At 39.7% G+C, this 23,333-nt stretch overlaps 1 protein-coding gene across 3 annotated transcripts; it reads left to right on the plus strand.

The window, feature by feature from the left end:
- The first annotated feature begins 811 nt into the window (after nucleotides 1–811).
- On the plus strand, nucleotides 812–22,888 carry LOC132955963 (ATP-citrate synthase-like). Of its 3 annotated transcripts, XM_061029071.1 has the most exons (30): nucleotides 812–971; nucleotides 4,276–4,457; nucleotides 5,913–6,035; nucleotides 6,921–6,983; nucleotides 7,973–8,163; nucleotides 8,946–9,025; nucleotides 9,669–9,799; nucleotides 9,966–10,084; nucleotides 10,240–10,376; nucleotides 10,689–10,750; nucleotides 11,986–12,103; nucleotides 12,349–12,503; nucleotides 13,848–13,941; nucleotides 14,197–14,253; nucleotides 14,848–14,877; nucleotides 16,712–16,853; nucleotides 17,178–17,346; nucleotides 17,461–17,565; nucleotides 17,737–17,933; nucleotides 18,029–18,110; nucleotides 18,286–18,396; nucleotides 18,502–18,629; nucleotides 18,723–18,816; nucleotides 19,481–19,635; nucleotides 19,729–19,879; nucleotides 20,018–20,161; nucleotides 20,342–20,455; nucleotides 20,640–20,722; nucleotides 21,311–21,387; nucleotides 21,475–22,888. In XM_061029071.1, the coding sequence occupies exons 2-30, from the start codon at nucleotides 4,299–4,301 to the stop codon at nucleotides 21,567–21,569; spliced, it is 3,366 nt and encodes a 1,121-aa protein (XP_060885054.1). In that variant the 5' UTR covers nucleotides 812–971; nucleotides 4,276–4,298; the 3' UTR covers nucleotides 21,570–22,888. The 3 variants fall into 3 exon arrangements, with proteins under 3 accessions (XP_060885054.1, XP_060885055.1, XP_060885056.1); XM_061029072.1 differs by lacking the exon at nucleotides 14,197–14,253; XM_061029073.1 differs by lacking the exons at nucleotides 14,197–14,253; nucleotides 14,848–14,877.
- Nucleotides 22,889–23,333: the final 445 nt, after the last annotated feature.

The raw sequence follows: 23,333 nt of genomic DNA on the forward strand, positions 1-23,333 counted from the left end.
ATCACAAGGATGGTATTTATCTGGACATTTTGAGAGTAAAAGATAATTTATTACAAGATTTAACTTGCAAAATACAATACACAGTTAAAGATCAGATCATAGCTTTAAACTACAAGAAAATGTTGAAATATAACATTTGTTTTATAACCCTTTATAAAGGGTCCTTGAAAGTTGTCTAAATAATAGAAACTTGGATTTAAAATCCTTATTTATTGTAATACATTTGCTCTTGACTTGAAAGTACATTTTGGCTGTGGTATTAAATCAATCTTCGGAGTAGAGTACGTGTTCTACCAGTCTCTTTCCCCTTTAAAACCATGAAAACCATTTAAGCAAAATAAGACAAAATCCTTATTCTTTTTTGCATTTGAGCTTTTCTTAGTGAAGATTCAAAACATTTAAGAATATGCCTTATTCATGTCATTTTTGATCCATGGATTTGACCATTTTTTTCAGTTTTCAATTGAAATATTGCAGGTTTTACAAATTTTATAAACTTATACGTTTTTTCATTGCTGAAATTTGGCCTGGTGGTTAATAATACATTCTTTTGTATAAAAAACTAAAAAACATTTTTTTTTTTTTTTGGTTTACAGGGACTTTAACTACATAAATAATAAAGTGCATTTAATCCGTTTAAAAGAAATATACGTGTTTCTTAAAAAAAAAAGAAAATAACTTGTGTAAGGAAGTAAATGGAAGATTAATAATTAAATCCTGATTTATTGTAGGTGGCTTCTTATAATAATACTGTGGGCGTAATTTTATCACCACATGACAACGATTCAACCAATCAGGCGCCTGCATCGACGTGTAATCGGTCGCCAGATTATGGTGCGACGGGACTGGAGTGAGGTGGCAACTGGCAGAAGCAGACCCTGGTACAAAAAGAGGTGACTCTCTTTAGCTGTGTCATAATTTGTTTAACAACAGGTCCTGTACTCCGAAGAAGTGCTCCTTCAATTGACAAGGTAACAAGTTCTGCTTAATTCTTTATTTAGATATCATCGTTAGCTAGCATAGTTAGCTTACGGCTGTCAGTGTGAGGGCTACAGCAGTTAGCCTGTCAGGACTTTGCGGATGCGAGATGCTGTGAGGTTGTCTGCATAAAATACTGCAGCCTCTGTCACCCTGGCAGAATAAAATATAAACAACTACTTCCTACACTGTTTCCTTTGGTATTTAGTTTTGATAAAGAGCCCCCAACTGAAGTTATTTTACAGATTTATCGCTTACTATAAAGACAAACAGACTTTCTATGAATCACACACGACACAGCCTCCCTGCCATCACTTTACAAGGAAGTTGCTTTGTATTGACCCACAAAGAGCCGTACTCAAGTCAAGTTGGTGAACTACACGGTTGAGTAGGTGTGGTAGCTGGTACAGGGGTTTCATTCATGATGAAGCACTGGGTAAAGTGATGCTACAGCGGTGTCAGAAGCAGTCCCCACCGCCCCCCTTTGCTGGCCCCTTGTGAAGCTGGTGATGCTTCCAAATCCAGCCTCCTTTGACTTCTGAGGCCTGTTTCACGGCTTTTTGGCTTCAAACAATAGATTGTACGCGTGGATTATAACAACAAGCTAAATACATGGGACATCTGCTTCTGGAAGCATGACGGGATAGCCTGCTAAACTAAATCCTAGCAAACTCCCCCAGGTTAGAATTAAGACATCCTGCAGGCTGACTGCATGTGTTGAAGTGCTGCAACTGACAAAGAAGCTGAATGAAAGCCACCATAAAATGTTATCACTTGCAAGGCGTCAGTAAATATGATGTATCATTGCTTATCATTGAGATAAAGGAACTTTGTTGACTAGCTTGGGCTGCTCAACCCACTAGGTCTTATAAATTAGAGCATTAAACTTTGCACACGGGTTAAAGAAAACATGACTTATAATTACAATATGGGTGTATGTTAGTTTTGGTTGAGCAACTTTTGCAATTATGGGTTGGCTGAACAGGTCTGACAACATGGGCTGATGCTCCAAACAGGAATGTCAACCCCATCCGTGCAATCTTGTGTCACTTGGACACCCTCATTGTTGTGTAAGGTGGAAAGGCTTGATATCCTAACAGGTACGGGTGTAACAACACATCAATCTAATTCAAGGATCAACATTTCAGTATCATCAAGTCAATGTGGCAACTTGGATCCATAGCCTCATCTCTAAGATTCACCAACCGTTTTATAAATAGATATTTTCCTTTATTTTTACAAGAATGTTTTTTATTGAACTGTCAGGAAGCGTTAAGTAATACAACTGTAAAGTCATAGTTTTGCTGTTGATATGAATGTAAAAAATAGAGTATCTACAATTCTACAATTCACTTAGCAGACGCTTTTATCCAAAGCGACGTACATCAGAGAGTAAGTACAACACAAGCAAGGATCTAGAAAAAAAGGAACAATGTCAGTAAGAGCAAACGATCAGCTTTGAGTCTGATTGGACACACAGGTGCTGACAGGAAGTGACCAGAGGCAAAGCACAACATTGACGGCAGTTCTTGAGAGCTCTAATCAGTATAGAAACCATTTTATAAGTCGTCGTTATCAATCAAAAATCATCGTCATTACCATCATCATCATCATCATCATCATCAATAATATTGAGACCATCATCATTAAGTTAGTAGGTATTCATGAAAGAGCTGGGTCTTTAGCTTTTTCTTAAAGGTGCAGAGGGACTCTGCAGATCCAATGGAGTTTGGAAGTTCATTCCACCACCGGGGGGCAACAGAGGAGAAGAGTCTATTCAGCGTCTTAGGACCCTGTTGTGAAGGTTGGATCAGACGCCTTTCATTGGCAGAGCGTAGTGGGTGGGAGGGAGTGTAGACCTGGATGAGAGAGTTAAAGTATGGAGGAGCCGTTTTTGTCGCTGTTTTGTAAGCGAGCAGCAGAGTTTTAAATTTGACGTGAGCAGTAACTGGGAGCCAGTGTAAGGAGATGAACAGCGGAGTAACATGTGCTCTTTTAGGAAGGTTGAAGACCAGTCGTGCTGCTGCATTTTGTATCATCTGCAGGGGTTTGATAGTGCATGTAGGAAGACCTGCCAGTAGAGAGTTGCAATAGTCGTTGCGTGATATCACAAGAGCCTGTACCAGGAGCTGTGTAGCATGTTCTGACAGGTAAGGTCTGATCTTCCTGATGTTGTACAGGGCAAATCGACATGACCGGGCAATCGAGGCTACTTGAACCTTAAAAGTTAGCTGGTCATCAATCATGACACCCAGGTTCCGGGGGGGACTTTGTGGGCATGAGTTTGGTTGTTCCAAGCTGGATATTGATCTGTGGTTGCATAGAGGGACTGGCTGGGATGACAAGGAGCTAAGTCTTTGAAAGATTGAGTTGAAGGTGACGTTCATTCATCCATTTAGAGATATCAGCAAGGCATGACGAGATTCTTGCTGAGACTGTAACATCATCTGGCGGGAATGACAGGAAGAGCTGGGTATCGTCAGCATAGCAGTGGTATGAGAAGCCATGAGAGTGGATTATTGAACCAAGTGAGCTTGTGTATATGGAGAAGAGAAGGGGACCAAGCACTGACCCTTGAGGTACCCCTGTGTGCTTTGGACACTTCTCCCTTCCACGATACTCTAAAAAGGATCGCCCAGAGAGGTAGGACACAAACCAGCAGAGGGCAGATCCTGAGATGCCAAGTTCAGAGAGCGTGGATGGTTGACTGTGTCAAAGGCAGCAGATAGCAGCAGTAATAGAACTGAGGACTGACCCGCAGCTCGTAGCGATTCTGTTACTGACAGTAGTGCAGTTTCAGTAGAGTGGCCCGCTTAAAGCCTGACTGATTTGGGTCAAACAGATCGTTTCTGGACAGGAACTCAGAGACTTGCTTAAAGACTGCGCTCAAGTATTTTTGACAGAAAGGGCAGAAGAGAAACCGGTCTGTAGTTTTCAACCTGGGCTGGGTTTAGTGTGGGTTTTTTGAGCAGAGGGGTGACCAGAGCTTGCTTGAATGCGGACTTTAAATTTAGCTGCTCAGTGGTCAATCTGACTTCGTAAATCATTACTTTGTGACCATGTAATTAATTACTCTTACATATTGAATTATATTCACATAACATATCCACAAATACATTTAATCATTACATTTCGTAAAACTGTAGGTCTCCACTTCTGTCAGAACTGTATAGTTGCCCATTTTGGTTGAAAGCAGAATTCACCTGGTCTGCAGTTTAATTTGCTTAAAATGCATATATACTCAGTTTTTGTCTGTTTCATTCATCATTATATACGGCTTGTCTCCCTCCCCTGCAGGTCCTGTTCGTCTCAGTGCTGCCATGTCGGCAAAAGCCATCTCCGAGCAGACAGGAAAAGAGTTCTTGTATAAGTACATCTGCACCTCAGCGGCCGTTCAGAATCGCTTCCGCTATGCCAGTGTCTCAGCTGAGACCGACTGGGACTGCCTCACACAGGAGCATCCGTGGCTGCTAACAGAGGTAAATAAATTGCTCAAGACTTAATGCATTAACTGAAGAGACTTCTACCAGTGTCTGTGGGGTTTAGGTTGTGTCCTCAGCTGGCAGTGGATGATTGAAATCATGAGGCTGATTACAAACTGCATGTCACTGAAACTGCGAGTGCGCAATTTCCAGGACATTAATCTGTTTCAGGCACGTGCCCATTTCTTTAGATGCAATTTATTTAGACTTTTTTAATGTTGGAAAACAACTGAAAGTAGGCACAAAAAAGATGTTTATAGAATGATATTTGGACAGTTGTACATCAAATTTACACCAAAGTTAATTTAGTTGCAAAAGCAGATACAACACACATATCTGAGACAGTTGGATATTCTAAACTTGAATATGGTGAAGAGATGGTTAAGGAGTGGAGTGCTCTAGTATTTACAATGCAGCTAAAACCAGGATTCGCTCTTCCTTGTTTGAACAATTGTGGCGTGTGTACTTATGTACTTTGACTAGAAAAGGATAAGTGCAAATTTCAAAATGTTTTAAAATGATGAATCCTACGTTGTTTCAAATTTTAGAATTCTTTCAGAGGCCTTTTTCTCAAAGCCAGTTTAGTGCAAACTCTGAGTCTGTTAACCCTGAAATGAGGGAAAATCTGGGTTTTCTGTTTTAGAAAGGGAGGAAACTTTAGACCCGAGTAAGAGGGGTAACACAAGCCCGTTCCAGACAGAGAGGTAACTTTAGCCCTGAGTCAGTCACAATGGTAACTCAATCTTTGAACCTTACATTGTCTGGAGCAGTTATTTTTCAATAAATCCAGAGTTTCTCTCCGTCCCCTCCCTCTTATAGAGCCAGAAGGGTCGTTTCATTTTCTAATCCATTCATTCAGTTAGCAATCTCCACTAACACGTGGCATAGCGACTCTATAAAATATACTATTTTTTGTACATTTATGTCAATAGAGGATTTTGAAACACTGTATATATGTGTTATAATTTCCAGATCTCTACCTAATGAAGCATTTCCATCTTTCTTCACACTTTATAACGGTATATATCTACAGCTCTGTGTTACTTTTTTTTCTTCTATGAACATATTCAAACTGGCTGTATGACCGCATGAGGGTTTCTAGTTCCAAGAGGGGTAGAGTACGAGGACCTCTTTTTATAACCCTTTGCCATGGTGACTCAACATGTCAGGGCTTCAATATTGTTGGCTTGTAATAGTCATGGTGCAAGCGCCGAACCCCGAGTGAACCCACTCAGACGTTATTGAACAAACTCAAATCAGCTGTTCTGGAACTGGAAACCCAGATTTACCAATCTGAGGGTAAATCAACTTACAGTAGAGTTCAGGGTTAGAGTGAGAGGTTGTTGAACTTCCTTTCTGAAACATGCCCAATTTTATGTGTCTACCAGGTTTGGTGGAAAAAAAATGTGTTTAGTATGTCGCTGATCTGTCTTTTTCCTTTTACCCCTGCAGCCTCTGGTGGTAAAGCCAGATCAGCTTATAAAGAGGCGCGGGAAGCTCGGGCTGGTTGGCATCAACCTGAATCTACAGGGTGTCAAAGAGTGGCTCAAAGCCCGCCTCATGAAGGAGACCACTGTGAGTTGAATGTAATCCTTCTGTCTACTGTTGAAAAAGAAGACCAAAAACTGTTTGTCTTTGTCCCCAGCTATGTGAATGGAGTGATCCAATTATGAAATAAATGTGCTCAACATTCTCTCTCAGGTCAAACCTCTGTATTGATACAGTCATTACTGATTACTTTGCTTTCTTGTAATTGAGACAGTAAAGCAAAGAAGAAGTAAAGCCAGTGTTTTTTTTAAGTTTTATTTGTGTATATTAATTTGACAGAGAATAATTTAATTTGCTTTAAATCAGCTTCAGATCATATCAAATATTGTCTCTGGGCTTTTAAAACAATTCTTTATAATCTGTTAAAGATATCTTATTTATTTAAAATGATAGCATAATAGCATTAATCCACACCACATTGTGTTGTTGAGGCATCTGAAGAGAGAATAAACTGCACTTTCTTGGTCATTAGTCCCAGCAAATGGACTCTGTTTCTGTAGAAGGTTGTTGTGTCCATTCCTCGAGGCCATGGGCATATGTTTAGACCAGCCAGGTCAGAGGTTATGTAATGCAAGTTGGTCTATTCTGGTGCACCATTCAACATGCTGCACTTCCAACAGGCAGTCACCATACTTCTAGCTGTGCAATGAGTTTTTTTTTTTTTTTTTTTTTTTGATAGTTTATGAAGTGCTTTACGCTTCTAAAACAACATTTACAAAAATAGAATATTCACTGACTAAAGAAAATCAAGACATAATAAATTATACCAGGGACTCCTCTACTGCTCTGTCCTTTACACCAACGCCCTTTCAAAGTTGTTGGCCAAATGTCTCAAAGTTCCATTGACTTCTGAATCTGTAAGACGGTAGACTAACATCATGTGTTATGTCATGCATTGTTTGTTCTTAACAGGTGGGGAAGGCAAAGGGTGTGCTGAAGAACTTCCTCATTGAGCCTTTTGTTCCTCATACCCAGGTGACATATGTAATTTTCTTCTGAATTATCATTCCACAAGCTGTTTGATATGTTTGACAGCCAGGTTGTGTTTAATGATTTAGTATTTATTTATAGATGCAGACCTCAAAAAGTGTCAGAAACCTTTGCAGAGACAGACGACTATAAGCCTACTCAGCATGGAATAAAACATCCAGGGGAGGCATACAGAAGTTAATATAACCCTTTTCACACATACAGAAATCTCCTGAAAAACTCCGGAGATTTGGCTTCCCGGAGGTGAACGCAAACAGCCGAATTTTATGCGCAGTCTTTACCCGGAGTTTCTCCGGCCAGACCCCTAGTATTTTTTCCGCAGAAAATCCGTGTGAGCTGATTTCTGAACACAGCAGCATATTCTCCGGAGATTTCAACTCGAGCCAATAGAAAGAGAATGAAGTTTATATTTGCAGTGACTGCATAAAGTGTCTGCCCGTGACCACTACGATCTCCGTGCACGTAATTAAGCGGCTGCATTATGTTTTCTGTTCGTCAGTATGTTGTTCTCCTCTCTTTTGTGGATGTTGTCATTCCATTGGATTACCCATAGCATTGATATAAAGGCGAATATTCTCATTATAACGTCGTGTAGCGGACTCTGTTGCTTCGGCCACTACTTCCGTATTGTTTATTTCCGTCACGTTTTACCTCAGGAAATCCTCCGATCCCCCTCCCCTCTGACAGGGAAAGTCCCCCGCTGTGAGGAGCATATGTGTGTTTTGTCTTTAAGTCAGTGAGGATGTGATTACTTGGTTGAATCCTTGAATAAACTAGGCATCTTAAGTGTTGCAGTGGTTGAGAAGATCAGTTTACTTAAAATAAGGAACTAGGGTTCTTTTGACTGCTTCCGAAACTGCATGTTAGTCTTTTATAAAGAAGTGAGTTTGCACATTATGCTGTGTGCAAACTCAGTATCTGAATAAGTGTATGTGAATCATGTCTTGTCCCTAACTCACTTCTGCTTCACCCAGGAGGAGGAGTTTTATGTGTGCATTTATGCCACCCGTGAGGGCGACCATGTGCTCTTCCACCATGAGGGAGGAGTGGAGGTGGGTGACGTGGACGCCAAAGCCCAGAGGCTTTTGGTGGCAGTGGATGAGAAGCTGAGCGAGGACCAAGTCAAAGAGCAGCTCCTCACACATGTTCCTGATGAGAAGAAAGAGTATGAACACACTCTGTTTTCTATTTATGTTGTATCCACACGGAAACATCTAGAACAAGGACACAAAGTTAGATGGTTAAAAAAAGGACATTAGTAAGTTTTACCTGAGAGTTACAATACAGTTCAAAACGAAAAATCAGAACTCTTTATGACAGACTGACACTTCTACAAGTCTAACCAGAAAAGTAACCACACGATCACACATAGTTGTCATGCCTGTTACTGACAGCAGAGACCAGGCTGACAGGATTTACAGTTGATAATGTGGTGAATCAGTGAAGCTTTCTGTCTTCAGTTTAGTTTGTTCGACCTTCAGCAGTGTGTTTTAGTCTGCTCCCAATTATCCAAATACCACTCCCACTGTGGAGAGAACATGCTGATCTCATTTATACAATATTATTTAGCCTTTTGAGACTAGTTTCCCACAAATCCTGCCCCTGGAATCACAATGCAATTCACTGTAATACGTATTGCTGTCTTGTTTGTTGCAAAAAAGCAGAACTTTGCATCATCTTTTGGCAACAAAACCTTTAAAGATATTTTTTGGTTTACTTGTATTTATACATTTGGTTCCCCCCAACCCACAGCAGTGCAACAATAAAGGATACAAAAAAAAAATACAAAACACTCATTTACAGTAGATACACATTAGAAGTGTTAGGTTGCATTATAATTACCTTGGTATACCTTTGTTAAATCGTATGTTATATTCTTATAAGACTTGTTTTTGTGATCTCCTGTTTGTACATTTTAATAATTTGTTTGTTTGTTTGTTCTTGTAGAGTCCTGGCAAATTTTATAGTGGGGCTCTTCAACTTATATGAGGACCTTTACTTCACCTATCTTGAGATCAACCCTCTAGGTATGTTATTTTTGATTATGAAATGTCTCAATATTAAATTGAAATGTTCCTTTAAACAAATGTGTGTATGTACCATGTGTGTGAGCACCCAGTCCCTTGGTATTTAAATTAAAACAAAAAAAATTGTCCAGTCTGAATCAAACAACCAATCGGGGTTGGCTTGAACATAGTTAGCCAATCCCAACGACTCTGTACAAACTGTTTATTGGTCACATACAAAATTATGTATAGTAGTACAATGTCATTAAATAATTTTGGTACCTGTCCAGCCGAGAGATATACACATTAAACATTAGACATTTAAAATACATAAAAAAATATTTTATTAAAACAAGTAGAAAAAAAAGTCCAAATTTTAAAATGTAAAAATATAAAGATTTACAATAAAAGGGGAAGATCAGAAGAAAGACCCTGTGTTATTTCTCAGTTTGGGAAAATAGAAGGGTTCTTTTTTCTCTGAACAGCTTGATATGCTCATAACTCAAGAAGGTAAATCATTTTGAAAAGGGGTAGAGTGTTCATTTATAGAATCAAGGTTTGGATATTATCAGTCAAATTAAACACAGATACATACTCTGAGGTACCATCTAAGAGATTAATAAACAAATGAATTGCTGACGCTAGTGTTTTCTCTCTAAACCAGTTGTAACCAAGGATGGAGTGTACGTCCTTGATATGGCAGCAAAAATTGATGCTACGGCAGATTACATCTGCAAGGCTAAATGGGGAGAAGTGACATTTCCACCACCCTTTGGCAGAGAAGCATATCCAGAGGTGAGGCCTGAAAGACAATGAAATATGATTTCTTTTTTGTTTATTCAGATCTATATCAAGTTGCAGGCTGTTTAAGTGAATGTGTCTTTTAACTTTAATAATCATTTACACCTTTAGCCAAGTTTATGCCTTGATTGGCCAAGATGTAATACTTGTTCCTTTGTAGGAGGCATACATAGCTGACCTGGATGCAAAGAGTGGTGCCAGTCTGAAGCTGACTCTGCTGAACCCTCGTGGAAGGATCTGGACCATGGTGGCTGGAGGAGGGGCTTCAGTGGTCTACAGGTAGTTTTATTTATTTATGTCTGTTTTTAACCAGCTTTTATAGCACCAGAATGTATTCAAAGTGTTCATGCTGGGAAACATACACTATGATTTAACATGTTTAGTAACTAGAATCAAGACGCAGTACTTGACTGGCCAGCTTCTCTTTTCCTTAGTGACACCATCTGTGACCTTGGCGGCGTGGATGAGCTGGCTAACTATGGCGAGTACTCTGGTGCACCCAGTGAACAGCAGACCTACGACTACGCTAAAACCATCCTCTCTCTCATGACACGGGAGAAACATTCTCAAGGTGCGTAGAGCCAGCACCTCATTTGTAAGTCAATTCCTTTCGGTAACTTTGAAGAAAGTAGGCCAAAGGTAAAAGAGAGGAGGGTTGGTGAAAAACATTTCTTTGTTTTATATTAATTCAACATGTCTTCATTGCCAAGTCTGCTTAAAGCATTGAACTCCTGGTTGGATCTTTCATTTCCCATTTAGTTTGTCACAATGCAACTTTTAACTGCTTGAATGTTGCCAGCAATAGACGCTGTGCAGTCACTAGATTGTGTTACTGGGGTGTCGTGTTTCACTCTTCTTAAATCACCTCCTCTGTCTCTTAAAGGGAAAGTGCTGATCATTGGAGGAAGTATTGCCAACTTCACTAATGTAGCAGCAACATTCAAGGTAAACACATTTATTTATTCACTCTAGTTACTATGAAAAGCTCAATACATCCACTCCACATGTTAGCACAGGCCTTCATAGTGTATTCAACACCTTAACACTGACGAGGGGAATGTATTGGATTAATAATTAATAGCTTGTCATTTTACCAGAGAACATTCTAGACCTTTTACATTTGAAGTTAGACTGAGTGTCATATTTCTGTCCAGTTTAAAGAGAACACAAACAACATCAGTAACTATTAAAGTAGATTTAGATCTTCCTGTAGTTAATCCAGCATCATAACAAGTGAAAAAATATGCAAACTTTTTAAAAAGTAAAACATTACAACAGACAGAGCTCTGCTCTCTATCCCTCTTCCTGCATCTTATCCCATCTCTCCCTCTATCCCTTTCCAAGCCCGGCGCAGTCTAGGCCTGTGAAGACTGTTTCGTCATGAGCCGGGGATCCGGCCGAAGATTTCTGCCTTTTAATAAGGCAGTTTTTTCTTACCACTGTAACTTTTGCTGCTTTGCTAAAGTGCTCATGATGGATAGGCCGGATCTTTGTAACATAGCAATAAGTAAGGTCTTTTACTTGCTCTTTGTAACATAACAATGAGTAAGGTCTTTTTACCTGCTCTTTTGTAATGTTAACAGACAATGAGTAAGGTATTTTACCTGCTTCTTGTAAAGTGTCTCGAGATAACACTTGTTATGAGTTGACGCTATACAAATAAAAGTTGATTGATTGATTGTTGGTAAAGCACTCTGTATCTGAAAATACTTACCAACATGCAGAGACATTCATTGGATGTTGAAAATAATGGCTTCATCTTTCTGTGAAAAGATGCTTATTGGTGTCACTGAAACTACCACAGGCGTTTCCTGTGTCTCTGAACAAATCGTACAAGCTGGTATACCTGTGAAGATAAGACTCCACTGTGTTTGAGGCACTTATGTGATCTGTCTATAACCCTTTTCACACATACAGAAATCTCCTGAAAAACTCCGGAGATTTGGCTACCCGGAGGGACTTTAGGCTATGTGTGAACGCAAACAGCCGCATTTTTCGCACAGACTTTACCCGGAGTTTCTCTGGCCAGACCCCTAGTATTTTATCCGCAGAAAATCCGAGTGAGCTGTGAGGAGCATATGTGAACGGCTAGTTCGGGAGAATCTCCGGAGAAGTCCTCCTGTAAATATGTAGATATTATCCGGAGTGCATATGTGACAAAGGCTTGTGTCTCCCTTCAGGGCATTGTCAGGGCCATCAAAGACTACCAAGGACCCCTGAAGGAGCATGAGGTCACCATCTTTGTTCGCCGTGGAGGGCCTAATTACCAGGAGGGGCTGAGGGTCATGGGGGAAGTAGGTGCGTCAAGGTTTTAAGTTCAGAATGAAGATCCCCGTCAGAAAAGACAGGAATGATATCATGACTGTAGTATGTAATGTTTACTTGTTTCCAAGCTGTTTATTTCATTGGACTACACTTAACTTAAAACTTGATATTGTTGAATGTGTGCATATGATAAGAGGTGCTATAAGAACATGAATGTCTGTTGAATTTGTAGACATTTTTTAAATTGTGTGGTTTAAATCCTTTCTTTGTTTCTGCAGGGAAGACCACTGGTATCCCTATCCATGTGTTTGGAACTGAGACCCATATGACGGCTATTGTTGGAATGGCTCTGGGCCACCGTCCAATCCCTAACCAGCCCCCAATGGACGCTCACACAGCCAACTTCCTCCTCAATGCCAGCAACAGTGCAGCGGTACTTACACTCAGTTACACACCAATGTGAAAATAAAGATGCTCTGTAGTTCTTTTGCCTCTCTTTGAAGCGCTTTACATATACAGTATGGTGGAGACAGGCACTACATTATCATATGCAAATTTTCCAGTGAGTTATATTTATACTATGAACTGTCCCTCTGGGCTTATTTTAATGTCTGTTAGAGTTAAGCAACAGGCACATAGCTTGCCAACACGTTAACACTGGCGTTTGAACAAATATTTGCAGCTTTTGTTCACATGTAGGTGAAGGTGTTACATTAGGAAGATTGACTGTTCCTGTAGTCGGTGTGCTCATTGTCTGCTTGACAGTATTTGAACTTTCAAATGCATCACTTGTCAAGAATCTTTGCTTAGGAAAATATAAACAAAGGCTGTTTCTGCAGCAGTGCAGCTATTCACTTCTTCTGACACCTACCCAGCGACCACAGTTTCAGGCAAATTTGGTGGCTGAGTGTCTTGTTTGCCTTTTATAGGTCATGAACTGGCATTAGAAAATAAAATCAGCCTGTTTTATAACCAGCTAAAAACCCTACAAAGTAGGTTTAATATTAAATCAGTCCCCATTAGGCAGCTAATTTGATTTGTACTCTCTCTTGGTGTGTTAGTTATCATTGCAGTTCTTATAGATGACAAAATACCTTTTGGAAATACTGTTTTTATCGATAAATGCATACATCTCATAACATGTTTTTTTTTTTAGCTCATTCATGGCATGCATATATTTTAAAGGGTAACTAAACCCCATATTTCCAGCTGTACTGCTCTACCCTGGAATTTAAAAAAATGCATTTAGAATGTCAATGTATCAACTTGGAGAGGGAGGGGGGCAGGGGGGTAAACTTGCCCACTCACTCCTTCGCGCAGGTATCAGCCGCAACATGATACAATGTTTGCCCCACACACACAAATACACACACACACTTGAGTCCCCACAGTTTGCCGAGTCGGGTGACGAGGCTTTTATGGATTTGGTGACGTAGTAATTCACTCCTACGCAGTACTGTACTCCACACAGCCGTTAGAATTTTTCAAACGGAAGGGCAGACTCTATGCACATTTCTAACACAATATTTCAAATTTCAATACATCGTACTCAAATGTCGAGTTTGGGACTTGGATTGATCCATAACACTACTTAATACTCAAATACAGAGGTGTATAGTTGAAAAAAGTGGTTTTAGGGTTTAGTTACTCTTTAAATAGCAAAAAACACGAGTGAAATATTGCTTCTAGCTAGTAGTCTATTCTTTATCTACCTACTCTATTTGGAGCCTTCTCTAAGGCTTTGATTTATGTGCATATATTTGTTTTCCTGCATCAGACTCCAGCTGCAACTAGGACAGCTTCATTCTCTGAACCTAGGACGTCCAATGATTCGACTCCAGCCAAGAAGTCCAAAGGAGGTCTTCCTGCAGGTAACTTAATTTTCCATACTCGCCTTCTCACTGCTTTTTATCAGCAAGACTCCATATGTGCTCATACACCTTTGCTTTTTCATTTCTCTTAACCCTGTGTCTTTTATTTCTCCCTCCCTTCATGCAAATGCAATCGCTGTTTTGCATTTTAATTTTCTTTCTATGTCTTCCCCTCCTCTTCCTCCCCCACTTCTTCTTGTTTTGCTGCACAAACTGTCCACTCACCCTCTTCTTGTTCACGCTTGTTTCTCTAAGACTCTCTCCATTCTATACTGTGGCCTCTGAAGAATGTGGTCACAGCTGATTGGAAAGGTAAGTTATAGGTGTGCCATGCCCACACTCTGCTCGGCTGCCCACACTTTCAACACCTCTTTGCCTCTTTTTCTCCCCCCCCCCCCCCCCCTCCACCCTTACCCGCCGGATAAAAATGAGTGTAACCGTGTTTGATAACTGATAACTTGGTGATCCAGTGGGTACACTTTATTCTTATATTTTCTTCAGCAATAAGATTTCTATATTGTTTTAATAGGAAACATCTTCAATGCATTAAAAACTGTACACTGAGAAAAGTTAAGCTTAGAACTGAATTGTGTGTTGTTTTATAGGAATAGTTTTGATCATAGAGCTTCTAATGAAATGTTCAGCACAGATTTTGTTAAATGACAGTAATGCATTGTACGCTGTAATCTTAAACTTGCTTTTCACAGCAGCACAGTAAAGGCATGCTCTGTAGCAGCTGAGCTTTGCATGGGCTTTCCTCTGCTCTGATTTTTATGGAGTGATTTATGAGATCAATGCACTGAAGTCTGTTTCATGAATAAGATAAAGATGCACTCATTCTTTTCTCCTTTTCTGTTTGGTTCCTATTTTGTCGTATTTTGTGTTCCCGTTCCCTGGGGGTCACAGAAGCGCAAGCCTCTTCAGGCTGCAGCGGAGGTACGGAAGGGTGTGGAAAAACCTGTCTTTCTGCCCTCTCTGCCCTCTGTCCACCTTCTCCTGCCTGTACATGTTTGTCATGTCTGCAGCTGGTGTTTCTCTAAAGTGTGTCCCACTTTTGGCCTTCAATACCAAATCCGACCTAAAAGCAGTGTATGTGCAGATCTTACAATGTGATGAAGCAATGAATTCAACTTTCCCCAAAGAAATGGCAATAGAAATTAGTTCAAAACCCTGTGCTACTTTTCATTGTAGTTAAGTTTAAAAATATATCTGACTGTTGGCTGTGGAGGTGTTGTACCCTATCCATTACTCATTAACGCAATACCCATTAACTGACTGGGGCTGCAAATTGTTCACTCTGGATTTGTGAATCTTTTTTTGTTAATGTTTATTCGGCTTTATCCGACCTCTAGCAAATGTTGGAACAACCAGCTGCAATTGTCTAGCAATAACTTCATTTAATCTATCACTTTATTTCCTCCATTCAACGCTTAAATTAATTTTGAATGAAGGAATATATTTTTTTTAATTCTGAAATATTGTAGGATTTATCTTTCCTTTTTGTTTTCCGTTGTGTTTGTATCATTTGGCGTGAATGATCTCCACACATGTATACAAATGCATTCCCTGTCTGTTTAAAGTTTAAAGTTTAAAGGTGAATCCTGCAGTAACACTTTAAAACCTCACCTGTCACCGTGCAGTTCTCTGTTCAAAAGGCACTGGTAGTCCGGGACAGCTGAATACTCTGTGCACAGCTTTCTTTGGATCAGATCAGAGAAAAACGAAGGCAGTGAGTCTGGACAGAGAGGAGAGATTCAGAAAGATGGGAACAAATGTGTGGCAAGATGGTTGTTTACTTAACTGGAAATTGGAACTGGAAAACCACAATATTCATGACAACATGACATGCTTTAGTTAAAACAGAAGCTTTACAGATTGTATGCTCAGTCTATTTTTTTCTTGCACTATTGCTGCTGTCTGTTAATTAGATTACTGGTAGACAGCTGTGTCATCAGCACTCAAGGGTGTCAAAGTCAAGATTGTGAGGTATTCATTTGGTAATAGACAAACAGGAAAAGGCGTTTAGATACTTCTACAAACACAGTAGAATAGATAGATGGATATTTAGTGCCATTGCAATTTATACAAACTCTGTAGGAGCAATCCAGCTGCAGCATATCAAATGTAAAATATGTACACATACACCAGCACACGCACTCAAACACAATCCAAGCACATCTCCCCCATATCCACATACACATTCATACCCTTCATAGAAAAAGCTTCCTGCAAAACCATTTTCATTTAGAAAAGATGACCAGAAGAACACTATTGTCATCTTATTAAATGCATCAAAAGGTGAAATATTTTGGATTCCTTTGGGATCATTTTTGGATACCAAAGATTAACCTTTTTTAATATTGTGACCTGAGTTGGACACAATCACAGACTCTGTGATTTTTAATTCATTTGAGCAACATCAGCAGTAATGTGCTGAAAAAGAAATGTATAGTGCCTGACTTTGAAAAAACAAAACAATAAACAGTGAGTTAAAATGTCTACCATGTAAGCAAACTCAATCAATGTGGAGTCATGTTTCCATCTTTCTTCTTCAGAGTTTAAAATTTTAGATTTGCTTTGCTCAAGTGGAGTTATTTTCTCTTCCTCTTCTATCTTTGCCCTCGAGGTGAGGTCTCTATGTGCTCTGTGTGTAACCATCCCAATGTCCCGCTCTTTTCCTGACCCTGATCCCAACTCGCTGGCCTGTCATTTATTTCATTTCTGCTCCCAGCTCTGACTAATCTCTCTCTGTTTCTTCTCCTTCCTCCAGCTAAAGCCACCACGCTCTTCAGAAAACACACCAAGGCCATGGTTTGGGGCATGCAGACACGCGCCGTGCAAGGCATGCTGGACTTTGACTACGTTTGCTCCCGAGATGAACCGTCTGTGGCAGCCATGGTCTACCCCTTCACGTAGGTTCATTTCAAATTTGTCTTTACATTTAATACTATATCATCTTACCATCAACAAATGTTGCTGTCTGAACTCAGCTGACTTACTCTTATGAGGAAAACCAAGTCCATAACATGTACAAGACTTTTATTTGACATAATTACGTTATCCTGCTCATATAAATTTTAACAGTAGAAATGTCATATCAGTGCTGAGGGATCCCTACATTTTCAAATCAGACTACATGTGTGAACTCTCACTGCTCTCTAAGATAAATAAATATCTCACATGTAAGATTAAGTATTTTAACTTTACCGTCTATTATACATTTCTGTGTTACTCAGTGGGGATCATAAGCAGAAGTTCTACTGGGGCCACAAAGAGATCCTGGTGCCTGTCTATAAGAACATGGCCGACGCCACGAAGAAGCACCCAGAGGTGGACGTCATGATCAGCTTTGCTTCACTGCGCTCAGCCTTTGACAGCACAATGGAGGCCATGCAGTACCCACAGGTAGGGAGACATACTTTAAAGTAATGTTTACGTATAAGCTTGTATATCACAACATTAACATGTGAGTTAAAGGCAGGCGTGGAGTTCAGCTTTCCAATTTGATTGTCTTTTCAGATCGGCACTATCGCCATCATAGCAGAGGGCATCCCTGAAGCTCAGACGAGGAAGCTGATCAAGACGGCTGACAAGAAAGGTGTCACTATCATCGGCCCTGCTACGGTATGCAGCCATGTCATATAGACTTTAAAAAGAAGGGTGTTTGTGTTTGGCAGTAAACTGTGGATGAAGTTTATGAGTGTAAACAGATGTGTCAAATTATTGATGTATGTAAGCATAAACTTGTGTTTTTCAACTGAACCGATCTGACACCCATTATTTTCTACCTCCCAGGTCGGTGGCATCAAGCCGGGCTGTTTTAAGATTGGTAACACAGGCGGCATGCTGGACAACATCCTGGCTTCCAAACTGTATCGTCCTGGCAGCGTGGCGTATGTGTCGCGCTCTGGAGGCATGTCCAATGAGCTGAATAACATCATCTCTCGCACCACAGACGGTGTGTATGAAGGGGTGGCCATAGGAGGAGACAGGTACATTAATTTCTTAATCTTTCACTTAAATTATGAAATCCTTCTTTGGAACATGTTCGCATATAGAATTTTGTGTTTTGGTCATCTTTGTCCAGATATCCAGGCTCTACCTTCATGGACCATGTCCTGCGTTACCAGGACACTCCAGGGATTCAGATGATAGTGGTGCTGGGAGAGGTCAGAGTAGTTTCCCTTTAATGATTTTTATTTTTATTTTTTTCAAATTAACATGAATGAAAAAACATTACATGGACCCTAATGTAGAGCATTTTGTCTATGTTCTGTGTATTTTATGTATGTATGGTATTAAATTAATCTCCCCCCTACAACTCTTCTACTCTTGATATCCCAGATTGGAGGCACAGAGGAGTACAAAATCTGCCAAGGCATCAGGGAGGGCAGGATAACCAAGCCTGTGGTATGCTGGTGTATTGGAACCTGCGCCACTATGTTCACTTCAGAGGTTTGTTGGCTGTTATTAGAAGACAAAACTTTGAATCTCATTGTACCCTGATAATTCAGGGAGTTCATATTTAAATTCTAACTTGTATAATTCTGCCATCTTCAGGTTCAGTTTGGTCATGCAGGCGCCTGTGCCAACCAGGCTTCAGAAACGGCAGTAGCCAAGAACCAGGCCCTGAGGGATGCTGGAGCTTACGTACCAAAGAGCTTTGATGAGCTGGGAGATGTCATCAAGTAAGTCATTTATCACAAGAACTTAACTGAATTTTATTTGGATTGTTTTTAGGGTTGTTTATCAATTGATATTGTGTTTCTATTATGAAACAGGACCGTTTATGATGAACTGGTGGCCAATGGTACCATCATCCCAGCCCAGGAGGTGCCTCCCCCCACGGTACCTATGGACTACTCTTGGGCCAGGGTAAGACACTGCATCACTACTACTTAGTCAACAAAAAACACATTTCTTACTTTTGTTTCTTAGGCATTAAAAATGTTTATATTGTTTGATCTTGCATTGGGATTTTTTTATGAAGTACCGGTAAGCATAGTATTAAAGATAAAGGTAAACTTTATTGATCCCCCGTGGGGGAAATTTGTGCATTACAGCAGCTCAAGAAAACAGGGGACGGGAATATAATTATTACAAATAAAAATAGAAGTTAAAAATCAAATCAAACATATTTACATCAGTTAAATAAAAAAAATACAATAATGGAAAATTACACAGTAACTACACTTGAAAGAGTTATTGTTATTAAAAAAACACACACAGTGTGTAGCATTATTTATGAGTCATGAGGTGGTGATGCTGTTAAAGAGTCTGATTAAACAGTCTGATATTAATATGCTTCAGATTGTTAATTCAAAAACCCAGGTATGCACTGAGAAAGAAACACTTAAGTTTCAAAAAGGGGGGTAGTGCCCTCTGCTGGACAACATTTGAAATGACACAACAGCTCCTATTTCTTAAACATATCAGTGGAATCTCTGGACTCCTATTTCTTGTTAGCTATCAGCTTACATAAACTCTGGTCTGTACTTCTCACTGCGTTTTAACCGGTGTGTTACCTGTAATCTTCCAGGAGTTGGGCCTGATCCGTAAGCCAGCCTCCTTCATGACCAGCATCTGTGACGAGCGGGGCCAGGAGCTCATCTATGCAGGCATGCCCATCACTGAGGTGTTCAAAGAGGAGATGGGTTTAGGGGGAGTGCTGGGCTTGCTGTGGTTCCAACGCAGGTTAGTGGGACAACTGGAGTAAATATTTACTTCCTTCTTTTTTTTTTTCCACATACATTATCAGAGGAATAAGCTGTGTTGTTTTTCTGACAGGTTGCCGCGCTACGCCTGCCAGTTCATTGAGATGTGTCTGATGGTGACAGCTGACCACGGGCCTGCTGTCTCTGGAGCTCACAACACCATCGTCTGTGCTCGAGCGGGCAAGGACCTCATCTCCAGCCTTACCTCTGGCCTGCTCACAATCGTCAGTAATACTCACACACAAACACGTTCACACACACACACCGTACAATGAGCTGTAACTAGAAAGAGAACGTATACTTGGGACACATGGATAAATCCTACTCTTGTTTATGAGACTTTTCTTTTTTATAAATTCCAGGGGGATCGTTTTGGAGGTGCTCTGGATGCAGCTGCTAAACAGTTCAGCAAGGCATTTGACAGCGGCATGGTGCCCATGGAGTTTGTCAACAAAATGAAGAAGGACGGCAAGCTTATAATGGGCATCGGACACAGGGTCAAATCAGTAAGCAAATTTTCCCACTTACCTATATCTATACCTCTACTTATTCAGAGGTGTTATACAAGAAAGCTTGCTATGCTTCTGTCCTAGAATTAAATGAAAAACCTGTATTCAAATTGAGAGCTGTAAGTGGTTTCAACTCTCAAAGATGGAAGATATAACACAGTTTGCTTCTGTTTTCAGATAAACAATCCAGACATGAGGGTGCAGATTCTGAAGGACTTCGTGAAGCAACATTTCCCCTCCACCCAGCTTCTCGACTACGCCCTAGATGTAGAGAAGATCACCACCTCCAAGGTATGTTTACGCTAAATAGGCTGGACAGCAAATCATGCTAAGACCAAGGTAAAATCCAATGGTCAGTTGTCTTCACATTTTACTGTTTTACTGACCATCTCACACCATTTCAGTATCCTCTGTTGTTTCAGGCAGAAGCTGGAAGTGCAAAATGAATAAACTGATGTTTCTGTCTTATTTTTAGAAACCAAACCTTATCCTTAACGTAGACGGTTTTATTGGTGTTGCTTTTGTGGACCTTCTGAGGACGTGTGGTGGCTTCACAAGGTAAGAATATCAAGCTGCCATGTGAAAGAATGGCAAAATCAATTACATTCACACAGATGGATAGTTTAACATCTCTTACTTTTCTTAACCTTTTATTTTAAAATAATTCTAGTAGTCAGACTTTCTATTCCAGGATTGTCCTTACAAAATGTGTAATTGTAAGGTCCAAAACTATTCATAATGTGGTTTAATAGTTATGGTATGTTAGAGGCCTGTCAGGGTAGACTAGTCAGTTTCTTGATCGGGTAGACGGCAAAAATGTTCTACGCACTATATACAGTGTGTAGAACATTACATACTATACATGTATTACACACTATAATGTAGCATAAATGAAGTAATTGAAAGTATTAATTAATTTACAGTACTTTTAATAATTACATGTTCTCACATGAAGCTATGTTTTCATTCTCTCATCAAATCAATAAACAAGTATCTGCTTATGGCAACATTTTGTGGTAGTTAAAAGTGTTGAAAAATGTATAATTCAAAGATGACATGATGTGTGAATTGTCTGTATTGTTGTTTTCCGTGTTGTTGGTACACTGCCTTGCATTGTTTCTCACATGAATGTCAAACTGTGTCCAGAGATGAGGCGGACGAGTTTGTGGAGATCGGAGCACTAAATGGGATCTTTGTCCTCGGTCGCAGCATGGGCTTCATTGGTGAGCTACATTCAGATGACACAAACGTGATATTTACTTTGTAGAGTATTAAAACTAGACATCTTATTTGTGTCTGTCTTTCATCAGGACATTACCTGGACCAGAAGAGGCTGAAACAGGGTTTGTACCGCCATCCATGGGACGACATCTCCTACGTGCTGCCCGAACACATGTCCATGTAATCCCCACATCACAGAGCGAACCAGACTTCAAGTGTATGACAGCGCACATTGGTCAGGCAGCATAAACACATCTCACTAAACTTATAAACAGTATGAACTCTATGGTAACAACAACAGCTGTCTTGGGAAGAATTGGGAAAGGTGTTTCTGGGAAGTGGAAGTACTGTCTGTCTGAGGGATCTGGGAAAGAAGTTTTTGATGTAGTTTTTACGGATTAAAGGGGAAGTATATATTCAGATATGGCTTTGACGAATTATTTAAAGCCTGATTTGTAACTTATTCAGTTTTTAATGAAGAACCAAACCAATTCAAAACTACAGCCACTACAGAAGCACAAAGTCAATCGCTACTTAGACAAGAAAAATAGCACAAACAACCTGTCAAAGGTGGTTGGTACGACAACAGGAGTTAATAGCTCCTGTGTTTGAGCTTGAATCGTTTCAAAGCTGCTGAAGTAAAATGTGTTTAAGCTCAGCAATACAGTAGCCTCTTTTTTTTTAATACAATTTACAAAAATTGGGAGAAAAAGGAGATTTATATTCATCAGCATTTGCCCGTTTTACGCCACAAGAAAGCATCCCAAAGAAGGCTTACAGGCTCTCAGCGTATTGCACCTTAGTTAAAACACTAGATCAGATATTTGTTTTAATTTGTGTGTTTATACTCCCACTAAGAAAGATCCTTGTCACCATATAATTAACCAAAGTTATTTCTAGGTTTTTGTTGTCTTTTGTTTGACGGGAAAAAATATGGGGTCCAGTGGTTGTATTACAGAGCTTATCTATTTCTTTATACCTTGGAAAAGGGGGAACTAAAAATGGAAAGATTGGAATTCATTGGACACACGGTTATTTAAGTGTTCTTCCACAATTGCCTTTCCTAGATCTAGTGGTTTAAAGTCATCCACTACTTTACTTTAGCTGTAGTTTGGATGTGTTCCAAGTATTTTCACACAAATTAAGAATGGAATTATGTATTGCTTTTCTAAAAAAACGGTCACAGAAAACAGGAAACTGTCGAAGCATCAGAACGGGAGGAACAAAGTGCTTCATGAATGAGCCCAGTCAGCTTTTGAAAGCATCCTTTTGGTGACGGGCCATGAAGGCAGTTTGCTTAACTTAGGGAAATAATGGTACATGAATCAGATTTCGACTGTAAGACATATGAAGACTCAAAAACACTTGTTACCTGCTCACTGTATGGCCTGCTTTTCTCATCTTTTTTTCTGTTTTTATTTAACTGTGAAAAAATGCTTTTGTCTTTTATAATATGCTGTCATAATTTAGAATAATAATAAAGAATTTATTGTTTACTTCTCATTGTGACTTAAGTGTATAATGTCCAAATCTGTTTTAGGTGAAAGAACTGTGACTTGTGAATTTTTTTTTTTCCTGCAGTTTATTTTTATAAATCCCTTTTATAGATCCCTTGATGAAGCACAACAACAATTTATGTACCCCTCCCAACACCTTTGCATTACCTCGCAATACTTATGAGGAACCTCGCTTTCACAAGACTTTTTCTCTTTTCTGAGCAATCTATTTCAGCCCTGCTGCTCCCAGCACATTGGATTTTACTTTCAACTAGGCATTATCTATGCTGATATAGTGCTGATGCTCAAAAGCTATGGTTATGTAATTATTAAAAGTTAACTAAAACAGAATCTTAGATCCAGAGCCGTCTCCAGCGGAAAGCAGTATATAATATATAATATTGTAGAATGCTGTCTGTTTCATCAGTGACCATTTAATGTAGCTATAAGCA

The sequence above is a fragment of the Labrus mixtus genome, chromosome 21 (assembly GCF_963584025.1).
Source record: "Labrus mixtus chromosome 21, fLabMix1.1, whole genome shotgun sequence".
In the NCBI taxonomy this organism is placed as follows: domain Eukaryota; kingdom Metazoa; phylum Chordata; class Actinopteri; order Labriformes; family Labridae; genus Labrus; species Labrus mixtus.

Bases quoted from the DNA above. Each gene is read 5' to 3' on its own strand.
- LOC132955963 (XM_061029071.1), top strand. From the start codon at position 4,299: ATGTCGGCAAAAGCCATCTCCGAGCAGACAGGAAAAGAGTTCTTGTAT. The intron at 14,254-14,847 runs GTAAGTTATAGG...TGGGGGTCACAG, and splicing joins GGTCACAGCTGATTGGAAAG to AAGCGCAAGCCTCTTCAGGC. The intron at 21,388-21,474 runs GTGAGCTACATT...GTCTTTCATCAG, and splicing joins TCGCAGCATGGGCTTCATTG to GACATTACCTGGACCAGAAG.